Source organism: Antechinus flavipes, chromosome 5 (genome assembly GCF_016432865.1).
Source record: "Antechinus flavipes isolate AdamAnt ecotype Samford, QLD, Australia chromosome 5, AdamAnt_v2, whole genome shotgun sequence".
Taxonomy (NCBI): Eukaryota; Metazoa; Chordata; class Mammalia; order Dasyuromorphia; family Dasyuridae; genus Antechinus; species Antechinus flavipes.
The window spans coordinates 178,291,942-178,304,653 of NC_067402.1; the positions used below are offsets into that span (position 1 = coordinate 178,291,942).

Consider the following 12,712-nt stretch of genomic DNA (forward strand, 5'->3'; position numbering starts at 1 on the left):
TAAACATATAGTATCCATTTTCCCATATTAAAAAAATAAACAATTTGTCTATGTTTAATCTATATGCTTATGTAAAGTTCCTCCAAAGTGATTTTTCATACTGACTCTTATATGTTAAATTCAGGTTTGGTTGATAAAAAATCCTGAAAATCCACAAGTTCATTAAAATCCTTTTTTTTTTTTCATTCAAAATTATAGCTACTTTTGCTGGAAATGATATTTTTGGTTGCAGGCCTAGTTCTTTTGCTTGTCTGTAGATATGATTCCAGGACCTGCGATCTTTTATTGTAGCTGCTGCTAAGTCTTATACAATAGCTGCACCATATTTGAATTTTTTTTTCTTGTTTAATGCAAAATTTTCTTTTTGATCTGGTATTTTTTGAAATTTGGCAATAGTATTCCTGTGTGAAAGGATCTATTTGAAATGACCAGTGTTTTTCTTTTTTTTCTATTCCTACTTTCCCTTCATGTTCTTTCACTCCAGGACAATTTTCTTGAATTATTTCCTCCTTATTGTGTCAAGATTCTCTTTTTGGTCACAACTTTCTGGTAGTCCAATTATTATGTTTTCTCTTCACAATCTGTTCTCTAGATCTGTTATTTTTCTTATAAGATGCTTCACATTTCTTTCTATTTTCTCATTCTTTATAATCTGTTTTGTTATTTCTTGCTCTCTCATAGCTTCACTGGCTTCCCCTTGCCCAATTATAATTTTCAAAAAATTATTTTAATCTTCAAGACTCTGTACTTTTTTTCTAGTTGCTTAACTCCCCCCCCCCCATAAGTTTCTTATTTTTGGATAGTTTTTATTTTTTAGTTTTAGTTTTTTAAGGTTTCCCTCAATGTCTCTCATTTAATTTTAAAATTCTTTTTTGATTTCTTCTATAAATTTTCTCTGGGCAGGGAACTCTTTTGGCATAAAAGCTTTTTTTAAATTAAAATTAACCCCAGTCTTACTTGGAGTATGTATATAATATGTTTCAATGATGGGGTTCTTCTTTGCTGATTCATTTTTTTTTAAAAGAAGTATTAGTGTAATCACTTTTAAGTGTGGGGTGGGGGATCATATGTCAAGCTTCCCTTCAGTTCTCCACTCGGACCAGGCACCTCAAACCAAGAATCCACCTTCCTGCAAGTGACCACAGTCAACAGTGTCCCTGCCCCACTGCCTTTGTACTCTCCTGGTGCACATTCCTTTTCTCTAAGTGCCTTGTCTCAACAGCACAGCTGGGTCTGGAATTCCCAATCAGCCGAGGTTCCTTCAGTCTTTCCTGACTCAAACCCCAACTTGACAAACAGTCCTGGCAGTGAAAGTTTCTCTGGCTCCTGCAGAAGCTCGAGTCATACCCAGCTATCCTGCGGGCTCCCTATTTGACTTTTCTGCTGAGCTATCCCAGAGGGGTTTGCACTTCAGAGAGATTAATCCCCAGCCCTGGGTCTTTCTTTAGATCTTCTGAAATTGTATCAGGCCTAAATCTTCCTTCTATTTATTCCTCAAGTTTCTCTGATAGATTATTCTCCATGTGCTATTATTTAACCAGAGAGGCCTCCAAGATTCTGTCCTGAAACCTATTTCTTTTCTCTCTACCTTTTTTCAGTAATATCATCAATTTGTATTGACTGCTCGAAAAACATATTTAGCTTTAATCCCTCTCCAGACCTCCAGTTCCTCATCACCAACTGCTCTTTTTATGTCTTGAATTGGATGGACCAAAGATATCTCAAAATCAACATAAAAATAAAATTATCTTACTCTACCTCTTACTTCTTTAAATTTTCTAGTTCCTGTTGAGAGCACTTTTGGAATCACAGAGACTAGAACTTTAGCAACATTTTGGACTCTTCTATCTCCCTAATTTGCTATATCCAATCAATTGTCAACTCGTTGCTGTTGGGTTTTTTTTTTTTTCAGCCTCTATAATTTCTCTCATATCTATTCCCTTCTTTGCTTTCACATGACCATTGCTTTATTTCAATTTCTCTTCACTCTCACATGTTGCAGTAATATTTTAATTGGACCTCCGACATTCTGACCACATCACTCCCCTGTTCACTGACAGTATTTTTATCCTTCTTAAGAAACTTCCATGACTCTATTGTTTCTAGGATAAATCAAATACTCTTCACTTTGGCCCTTAAAGATCTTCATAGTCTGGCTCCCACTAGCTCATTTTGTATTTTTCTCTTGTACTATCTTTCAGTATAAGGAGTCTATCTGTTAGCTTTCCCTCGACTATGAATCCCATATCTCACCTATTTATATTGTATAGATTATATGCATACCAGAAATGTACTCCCTACTGTCCTCTTTCAGAATTCTTTGTCTTTTTCAAGATTTGGTTGAAGCAAAAATAGGTAATGGGAAATATGTTGAATTTGTAATCAAGAGAAACAAAGGCTTTTCTGTTTCATGAGGATTACAGAATCTCAGAATCAGAAGGAATCTTAGAGGTTGCTTAAACTTACCTATATCTAATTAGAAATCTGTACTTATCAAGTGTCATAGAGTCTTTATTTGATAACTCCCAATGAGAGTGGGTCTACTATTTCCTGAAATGTACATTCTATGTGATGACATCTTGAATTGTTAGAATTTTTTTTTTTTTATGTTGAATTGAAATCCAGTTCCTTGCAATTTTCACTGCTCCTCATTCTACTCTCTTAGGCCAATCAATACAAGTCTAATACATCTCTACTTGACAATCTTTCATATACTTGAAGACAACATAATTTTGCTTCAGTCTTTCCTTCTTCAAGTTAAACATTTTCAATAACTTCAACTGAGCGATCTTATTAAGTTTATCAGTGGCCTCTCAAAGCTACTGTCACACTGAAACCTAAATATGGGATTCTAGATGGAGACTAACTAGGGTCGAATATAGCAGGACTATCACCTTCTCTCTTTGGATGTTATGCTTCTGTTAATATAGTCTAAAATCATTTTGGGTTAACATCACACTATTGTCACATAATTACCTTAAATTCCCCTGAATCACTCTGCTTTTCCAGATGTTGTTACTCCAAATGGCCTGAACATTAAGAAATTTTCAGCTGTGCATGAGTTTCAAAATTTGCATGCTTTGTACAAGTCCAGGATCCAGGATTTTGTTCGTGGTCATTTCTATGGGTATGTATTTGGAAACAGGATCAGAACTCTTGGAACTAGAAGAGGCCATAGAAATCATTCAGTTCAATCTGCTCACTTTTTTTTTTTTTAATTTGATTACCTTTTTTTTTTTTATTTTCAAAACATATACATTGATAACTTTTCAACATTGATCTTTGCAAAACCTTGTGTTCTAAATTTTTCCTTTCTTCCCCCCACCTTTCCCCTAGATGGCAAATAATCCAATATATGTTAAACATGTTAAAATATATATGTTAAATCCAATATATGTATACGTATTTATACAATTATCATTCTGCATAAGATAAATCAGATCAAAAAGAAAAAAATAAGAAAGGAAACAAAAACAAAAAGAGTAAAAATGCTATGTTATGATCCACACTCAGTTCCCACAGTCCTCTCTCTCTGAGTGTTGATGGTTCACTTCAATAAAAAGCATTGGAACTGGACTCAAACATCTCATTTCAATCTATTTACTTTACAGATTAAGAAACTCATGTATCTAGGTCTCACAGGTAGCAAATAGTAGAGCTAAGATTTGAACTCAGGTTTTCAAACTCCAAGTGTTAATACTTTCCCTATTGTATCAGTATGCTTTCTGTACCTCAAATCAGCACATGAACTTTAATAGATATCTAGCACACAGAAAACAGGATCATAATGATAGATGAAAAATCAGAGTTCCACACTTTCCCACTAATCTATTCTTTTTATCCACATAGGATATATTTCATTTGGTCTAGAGACATGATTTCATGGCTCTAGGGAGTTCCTGGTTAGAAAACTCCTTCTACCAATACAGATAGTCAATTGTTCTTCAACTTAAAGTCTTAGAAAGTTGTCTAGGAAATTGAGATTAAATGCACCAAAGACGCAAAGTATGTATTAGAGGCAAGACTTGAAGGAAAGTTATACACATAAACTGATGACTGACTCACTGTAAACTACTGAGTTATAGGCAATATATTTATAGAAAACTATATTTAATCCAACACTAATTGGTATAAATTTCAATTCTGGATCTCCAAGACGCGCTCCCCCCCCCCCCAAAAAAAAAAAAGAAAAGAAAAGAAAATTCAACAAAAAAGGGTCTCCTTTGCTTTTTCTATCATTTGTAAAATAAATAGATGTTAAATGGATCTCTTAATGAATTCCATTATAAAGTAGGGATTTTTTATCCTTCTGCCACAATACCCTTCCTAACCATAGTAGAATGTTTATGGGTGGAAAACAACTTGTATTTAACTCAGAATTAAATCACTGTCAAATCCTCTGGGATTCATTTTAAGAGTTTTTGACTGAATTCTTTGTACTCCAACATTAATAGTTCAGAAAAAAAAAATGTGCCAAGAGACTTCCATTAGGATGACAAATCTTTCTGAAAGATACTAAGAATCTAAAACGAAATTATAAGAGAAATGGATACTAGTTAGGTTATTTCCCAGCTCCATATAAATATATTTTATTATTTTGTTTCATTTCAGTCATCTTGATTTTGACCTTGAAAAGACCTTATTCCTTTTCATTGCGGGGAGATATGAATTTTCAAACAAAGGAGCTGACATCTTCTTAGAAGCTTTATCCAGACTAAACTTCCTCTTACGGGTAAGAAAGCTCTGGGTTCTGAGATATGGCACAGTACTTATGGGTAACACTATCTGTTTTTCTAGATGAGTAGAGTGACTATCAATAGAGTTTTCATGAAAATTAAAAAATTAGTCAACTAGGAGAATCATACTTTAATTCTGATTCGACATTTCAGGTTATTTATTTAAAAGGTCACATTATCTATTTGAATATTTACCTTCCATTGAAAAAATTCTTGCTTGTACTTGACAGATACTCTTCAAAGTTATATTGAGTCATATTTAGGACAAGCATATTCTAAAGGAAGCTGTCCCAATTGTTTTTAATTCTAGTGCCTTCCCTCATAATGTCGATAATTTTCTATTATTCCTGTGTACCACTTATTTGTAGTTTCTTGCATGTTGTCTTCCCCTTTAAACTGTGAGCTCTTTGGAGTCAGTGCTTGTCTTTTGTTTTTCTTTATATTCCCATTGCTTAGCACAGTGCCAAGTACAGAGTTATTGTTCAGTCATTTCAGTCACATCCATTTCTTTATGATCTTATTTAAGATTTTCTTGACAAACATCCTGGAGTGGTTTTCCATTTCCTTCTTCAGTTTATTTTACAGATAAAAAAAAAAAAAAAAGATGTAAATAGGGTAAGTGACTTGCCCAGCATCACATAGCTAGTAAGGATCTCAGGTCAGATTTGAACTTAGAAAGATGTGTCTTTCTAACTTCAATCCAGACACTCTATCCACTGGACCATCTAATTGCCTGCTTGTACATAGTAGGCACTTAACAAATGATTATTAGGTTATTGACTGGCATGTAAAGTTTCTGTACTAAACACAACTACAAAACATGCAACCAATAAAACCAAGTATAGAAAGTTAAAACACATCAAAATCCTATATATCTTGAATTTTTTAAAGTCATATCAAGTTTGTTTCTGAATATATCCTTTTCCCTTTCTCACCTGGGGAACCATGCCATGGCAAATCTATTCTATTCTTATTGCCTACAAACATACTCAGGCCTTAACTCTCAAAATATTTTTACTCGATGCTGCCATATCCTCAAATTCTTATCTTATTTGTCTCATCCTTTTAATGACCAAAATACTAAATATTCTAAGTCTGGTGACTTTTTTTTTTTAAGTTTTAAGTTCTTGTTGTTCTTCGTTCTTATCATTTTTAACATCTGTAGTTTTCATTATCACTGACCACTTTACTTCCATCTGAATACTTTCTGCATTCTTAAAAAAAAAAAAAACAATGAGAAAGGAAATAGATGTTGAGATTAAAGATATGAATGAGGAAATGTTCAGTGGGCCTGGGGAAGAAAATATTCAAGAACAAAGATGGAAAGGATGGGTAAAAAGTCTTGAACTGTACAGAAAGAAAAGTGATAGAACTCTCAATTTTCTCAATAAAATGATTACTTGAATCACTCAGATAAAAATGGGTTGGCGTTGCATTGATGACTTGAGAAAGAAGAAATATTGGACAGTCAATGCAAAGGATGTAGTACAGATTAAATCACGGAAAAAGTAAAAGGATTGCCATTTATCAATCATGATTTAGTTGAGATTTTTTAAAAAGTAAATTTGTAGTGGACCTTCTCAGTACAGTAGTGGGATTTTTTTCTAGAAGTGTTCAGTAGCTCATGAGCTGAAGTGAAGATAATGGATGGTGAGAATAATGGATGATGAGGTGTTCCGGGGAAGAGAATTTGTAGGGAAGGAATAATGGAAGGAGAAGGTGGGAGAGGGATTCAAGGGTAGAAGATGACTTACTTTTTCTTGATAACATCAAGACCATGAAGAGAGAAAAGTGATGTTAGACTAAAGATAATAGATTGGAAGAACAGAAAAGATTTGGAGATCACAGTAGGGATAAAAGAGAGATGCAAGGAGAGATGAGACAGAGGGAGAAATTGAAGAACAGAAAATTATGATCAGAAAAGGGGAATCAAGATCATGAAGATAGAATAGTTTGGGATGATGGTGAATTCTAACATGTACTCAGTCAAATGAGTGGCTAAGGTAGAATTGAGATATAGGTTATGATAATTGAGGAGGCTGATTAACTAGAAGACTAAGAAGATCTAAAAGATAGAAACTTAAGTATTTAAATCTCCAAATGTGAGAGGGTAAATAAATGAAAATAGTAATCCAGGCATATTTGAATAGGAAGAGAAGCCTACCCAAAAGCTCATGGATGATTTTATCATGAGGAAATGGACAAGGTAATACAGATTGATCATACCAGAAATAGGATTGGGAATTCTAGTGAAGAGGAAGCAATAAGTTGACTCTTCCTTTATTTTAGTTTTTGGCACATGAAAGGAAAAAAAAAAAACTTGCACCTGAAACTGTAACAAGGAATGAGGTGCATTCTGGAGAAAACTTTCTTTTTGTCAATCCAGGAAGCAATAAAAAGCTAGAGAATGCAAGAAGAGATGTATGATAATGGGGAATTTGTTAATGATAAGAAGTTGTATCAGACAGCACAATAAAAGGAGAGAGCAAAGGAGAATAGTGACCAGGGAGAAATAGGAATGAGCCATATTGGTGAAAATTGGGAGAGAAAAGCTGACATAAAAAGATTTTTTTTTTTTTTTTTTGCTTTGTGACTCTGAATCTTAGGAATAGAGTATCAAGAAGTGAGTTTGCTAACAATAAGACAGGAGAAGCACCAGTTGATAAAGATACTTAATTAATTAAAGCAGAGTCTATATAGGAGGTTCAACTAATATTGAAGCTATAAAAATTGGTGATAATGTTCTAATCCCTTATTTTTTCCACTTCTCATCTTATAAAATTATAAGGTGAAAAGCCAACTTGGAAGGGAAAAAAAGCCATCACTAAAGTGATCTATGAAAGGAAAACTCAAAAGGTGAAAGAGGGCTTACATTTGGCTAGGAAATTAGAGACTATGGATTGTAAATGAGGATCTTTGCTATTTAACTGGTTGAAATATAAATTCTATTTTCTAGGGATTCAAATCAATTTGCTATACTTTGTATTTTATCTTTAACAGTTGGCACTTCTTGTTGCTTTTTCTTTTGTCAGGTACACAAAAGTGATGTCACAGTTGTGGTGTTTTTTATTATGCCTGCCAAGACAAATAATTTCAATGTGGAAACCTTGAAAGGGCAAGCAGTGAGAAAGCAACTATGGTAACATTGTTCTTGTTAATGTTCTTGAGTTCTAAGCCTGAAAAGATTTTCTTTTAAAAATTGTTCTATACTACATATTCTTGAGTATACCTTTTGTGGTTCAAGGTTATTAAGGAATGAATTCCACTTGAGCTTTGCTTAGTTGATGCATTTTACTGAATTATGGCTATTTATGGCTGGAATAGACTGCCTGGAGACATTTTGTGAGATACTTCTTTAAAAATTGATTAAATTGTTTCTGGCAGCATGGTAGAATGAGAAGTTTGGAAGGAATACAACTCTTCAATGTGCCCACAGGAAAATAGACAGGTAAATGGAACTACCAAAGAACTTCAGAAAACACTTCAAAGAAAGAAATAATAAAAAACAAGAAAATGAACAAGGAGATAAAAAATAAAATCTCCAATGCAGTAATATTAAAGATAGAAAAATCCTTCTAGAAGGAAAAATAATAAATTACTTCAAACATGACCCAGAAAAGAGCTGGATTTAGTATAATATATATTAAATTGGGTTTCTTATAAAATTGATACTTTAAAAGAATGAAATATTTTTTAAAATCTGATAAAAAAGATCAAAGAAAAATATCAATTAGTAATGTATAAGAATTAGTATCTATAGAAACAGACCAAGAAAAATTAATAATGAAGATCATCAATATGGAGAAAGTGGTAGTAAATATGGACTAAAAACATGGAATTGATAAGAAATAAAATTTTCATTTTGGGATTCAAATCCTTTTTGGCAAAAGGATATCTCAACTAGGAAAAAGCATCTAGAAGAGATTATAGTGTTAGAAAACAGTTCATGCTAAGTGAAATGAACAGAACCAGGAGATCATTATATACCTCAACAAGGATACTGTTTGAGGATGTATTCTGATGGAAGTGGATCTCTTCGATAAAGAGAGCTAATTCAGTTTCAATTGATCAAGGATGGACAGAAGCAGCTACACCCAAAGAAAGAACACTGGGAAATGACTATAAACTGCTTGCATTTTTGTTTTTCTTCCCAGGTTATTTATACTTCTGAATCCAATTCTCCCTGTGTAACAAGAAAACTGTTTGGTTCTGCACACATATATTGTATCTAGGATATATTGTAACCTATTCAACATGTAAAGGACTGCTTGCCATCTGGGGGAGGGGGTGGAGGGAGGGAGGGAAAAAATCGGAACAGAAGTGAGTGCAAGGGATAATGCTGTAAAAAATTACCATTCATGGGTTCTGTCAATAAAAAGTTATTTAAAAAAAACAGTTCAGAGAAAGCTTGAGTCATCAGATTAAGAGGAAAATATCAGAGTAAAGAGCCCAACTACCATTTTCAAGAAATAGCATAAGAATATCTTCCAAAAGTATGAAGTTTAAATCCACCTATAGATGGATAAAATTCATTCTGTGCATAAGAAAAAAATCTCAAATTCAACTCACCAGGCACAATTTATTAAACTAATTTCATTGATTTTAATTTTAAAAAAGGATTTAACAAATAGTTAAGAACAATGTGTCAAGGAACCCCAGTTTTAGCTACATAGGCTAATTTGGGAAAAGAAAAGAAAAATCTGGAATATGATTTAAGTAAAAAAAAAAAAAAACAAAAAAAAAAAACTGGGCCTTACCCGAGAATGGCTAAATTAGGAATGATTTTTTGAAGATTAAAATGTATATTTTTATTTTTCATAGCATCTCTGAATGTTTCTATAAGAAAAAGGGAAACTAGATGATATACAAATAAGCTCAAGAAAAAAATTCTGGATAATTCCTGCTCTTCTATTTCAGAATGCTACTGGAAAACTCAACCCTATCAATCCTGCTGGCCTTCAGTTCTATCCCTAATAGTAAAATTTAGTATAATAAATTCTAGCTGGTGTTCAATTCTGGCCTCAAAGTCTAACATTATCTATCCACCTTTTAAGCTGACTACAGGAGGGCAAAATACAACTGAGTTTCACTTTCAAGCTATGGATAGTCACTTAAAAAAAAACTTTAAATGTAAAATTAAACATTATCATTTAAAAATAAAACAATTATTATAGATTGGAAGGAAGGAAATAAGCATTTATTAGGTGACTAAATGTTCTAAACATCATGTTAAACATTTTAAAAATATTATTTCATTTGGTCTCATAACAACTCTGAAAATTAAGCATCAGGCAGAAAAACTGATTATTTAGATTAAATTTTACATCAGTTGAGATCATCTAAATATGCTGTAGATTAACAAGGTTCCCTAATTATACAATCACCTTCTTCTCCCTGTAATCTTGGAAGAAAACTCTTATAATAAGATAGTCTTATTTGTCTTTGTGGACTGCTAAGAATGCCAGAGCTGGAAAAAAACTTCACGACTGAGTTCAATTTCCTAATTTTACTCATTACACATTTATAATGGAAAATCTGAACACGGTTTTCATTGCTATTTTTGTGGGCAACTACTATTTGGTAACTAAGAGGAAAGAATACTCTGCCCCAAATAGGGAAAGAGTTAAAAGAAAACTATTTCTTCACAAAAGGAGGTAGAAGGAAGTACTTCTTACCAAACCTCATAGTACATAGTAACTTAGTCTGCCTTTTCATAGTTTGCCAGTGTCATTTGTTGCTTAAACAACCTTAGAGTTATTTATGACTTTCCTCCCTCAACAAGTAAAAAAGTGACTATCTACAATTTGAAAGAACAACTAAATTTCTTTTGTAGCCAGTGAATGGGAAAAATTGAATGAAAATCTCTCATAAGAATGTGATCTCAATCTATGTCTTAATTGTGACTTGAGACTTTATTGAGCTAAAAGTGCTGGTGATTGATTATTATAAACTTACATTCTCCTCCAGTCACTCTTCCTGACCTTTTCATTAGCATTTAAATATCTAATACAGTAGAGTATGATAGTGACTCTATTATAAATGACTTTAGAGTATGATAGATTCTTTGTTCTGGGGTAGATAGTTATATTAGAGTGTGAACCGGACTCCCCAGACAATGGGAGAAAAGGTCAGAAGTGAGATGTCTACATTAGAATCTATATACAGTTTGTGTTTTGTACTCCTCTCTGTTAGGAGTTACCCTTTTCTGGGGGGAGGGGGGGATTGTAACAAATTCTTTTTTGCTTTTTACCTTGAGAGTCGCTAATTTTAATTTGGGCAAGGTCACAGTCCCACACACCAGGTTGGTGGGTGGATAGATGGAGAATGGTAGACTTGATCTTCAATTTCTACCCTATTTCAGGCTATCATTATCTCTTATACAGCTTTATTATAGTAGCCTCCTCATTGATCCCATTGCCTCCAAAATTTTCCCTTTCCAATCTATCCTCTAGTCAACTGCCAAATTGATATTCTAAAACTCAGACCCGACCTCATCACTTGGCTACTCATATTCTTCAATGGTTCCCTATTTCCTCTTGAGTAATAAATTGTACAAAATACTCAATATAGTTTCAATTGCCTCTATACTCTGTCTTTCCAACTCCTCCAACCTACTTTATTTCCATTCTCATTCTGCTTACTATCCTTCATAATACTGTTCTAGAAGATCAAATTGACCAGGTTCTAATTGTTTTCTATACAGTGAACTTCCATTCTCTGCTTTTGAGACTTTGCATAAGTGATTCTCCATGTCTATAATGTATTCTTGCTTCCTTCTATTTCAGCATCCCTGACTTGAGGTATATATCAAAATATACTTCAGATGAAGCTCCTTCCTTAAACCTTTCCTAATCCCCAAAGTTGTGTTATCTTCCTTTTGAAATATATTTTTTTTATTACGCTGGCACATTTTGGATTTATTTTTTATACATATCTCATCCTTCCAATAAAATGCAAGCTCCTTGAAAGCAGGAACTGATTTGTATCTAGTATTTGTATTTCTAGTACTTAATACAGTGCATTGAACAATAGACATTTTAAAAGTATTGAGGTTTAAAATTTTTAATTGACAGAGTTTTGGTGACAACTGGCACAATACTCCATAGGTGTTGAGAAATTGTCCAATGTTTTTAGAAAGCAAAATAGAATTACACAATAATTGTCACAAAAATGTGCATAATCCTTTGACCCAGAAATACTAACAGATTATATCCCCAAGTAATTTATTGTCAGGAAGGAAAAAGACACATCTACATAAAACCATTCTTAGTAACTCTGTTTTGTAATAGCAAAAAGTAGGTGTCAAATAATTGGAGAATGACTGAGTAAAAGCATTATGTTAGAAATTTAAGGAGATGTTATTGTGCCTTTAAGAAGCAACAAAATATGGTGTTACTAGAAATGTGGGAAGACTTATATGAAGTGATACCAAATAAGATAAGTGGAATAACTTGTACTCATTACAATTATCTACTTAAAGACAATAACAGCAATGTGTTCATATCAAATTCACCGAAAAAGCAAAAAAAAAAAAAAAAAAAAAAAAAAAAAAGGAATCACCAAAAGAAGATAGTATATGTGTGTTAGCATGCAAAAGTCAAGATATACATTTTTGAATTGGTGTTAAGAATCATTAAACAAAGGAACTATGTAAATTGTAATCATTTACGATCCATTTTTCTTTCATTTTACTTGTTCATTTTTATGTCCACATTTTAATATATGCACACACAGAAATGTATGTATATATGTGCATATATTTGAATTCCTGAATTAATTAATGGAAGTTAAAATTACAGTTTTATATAAAACTTTGTCTAAATTCTTAACAGTTTGGAATAGTTAGATATGATATTTCCAGAAGACTGGAGATTAGATGAGGATGCAAATAATGGGAAGCGCTATAGAAAATAGGAAGAGTTAGTCTTAATCCTCTGTTATCAATACAAATTCTTCTTTTTCATTTAAAAATATTC

The 12,712-nt window shown here is 32.8% G+C and overlaps 1 protein-coding gene across 1 annotated transcript in view; it reads left to right on the forward strand.

Moving 5' to 3' along the window:
- GYS2 (glycogen synthase 2) overlaps positions 1-12,712 on the forward strand; it is a 60,632-nt gene that overhangs the window by 29,805 nt on the left and 18,115 nt on the right. Inside the window, exons 6-8 of the mRNA XM_052001131.1 lie at positions 3,010-3,127; positions 4,612-4,732; positions 7,769-7,875. Coding sequence (XP_051857091.1) covers positions 3,010-3,127; positions 4,612-4,732; positions 7,769-7,875 — 346 coding nt within the window. The remainder of the gene's footprint in view (positions 1-3,009; positions 3,128-4,611; positions 4,733-7,768; positions 7,876-12,712) is intronic.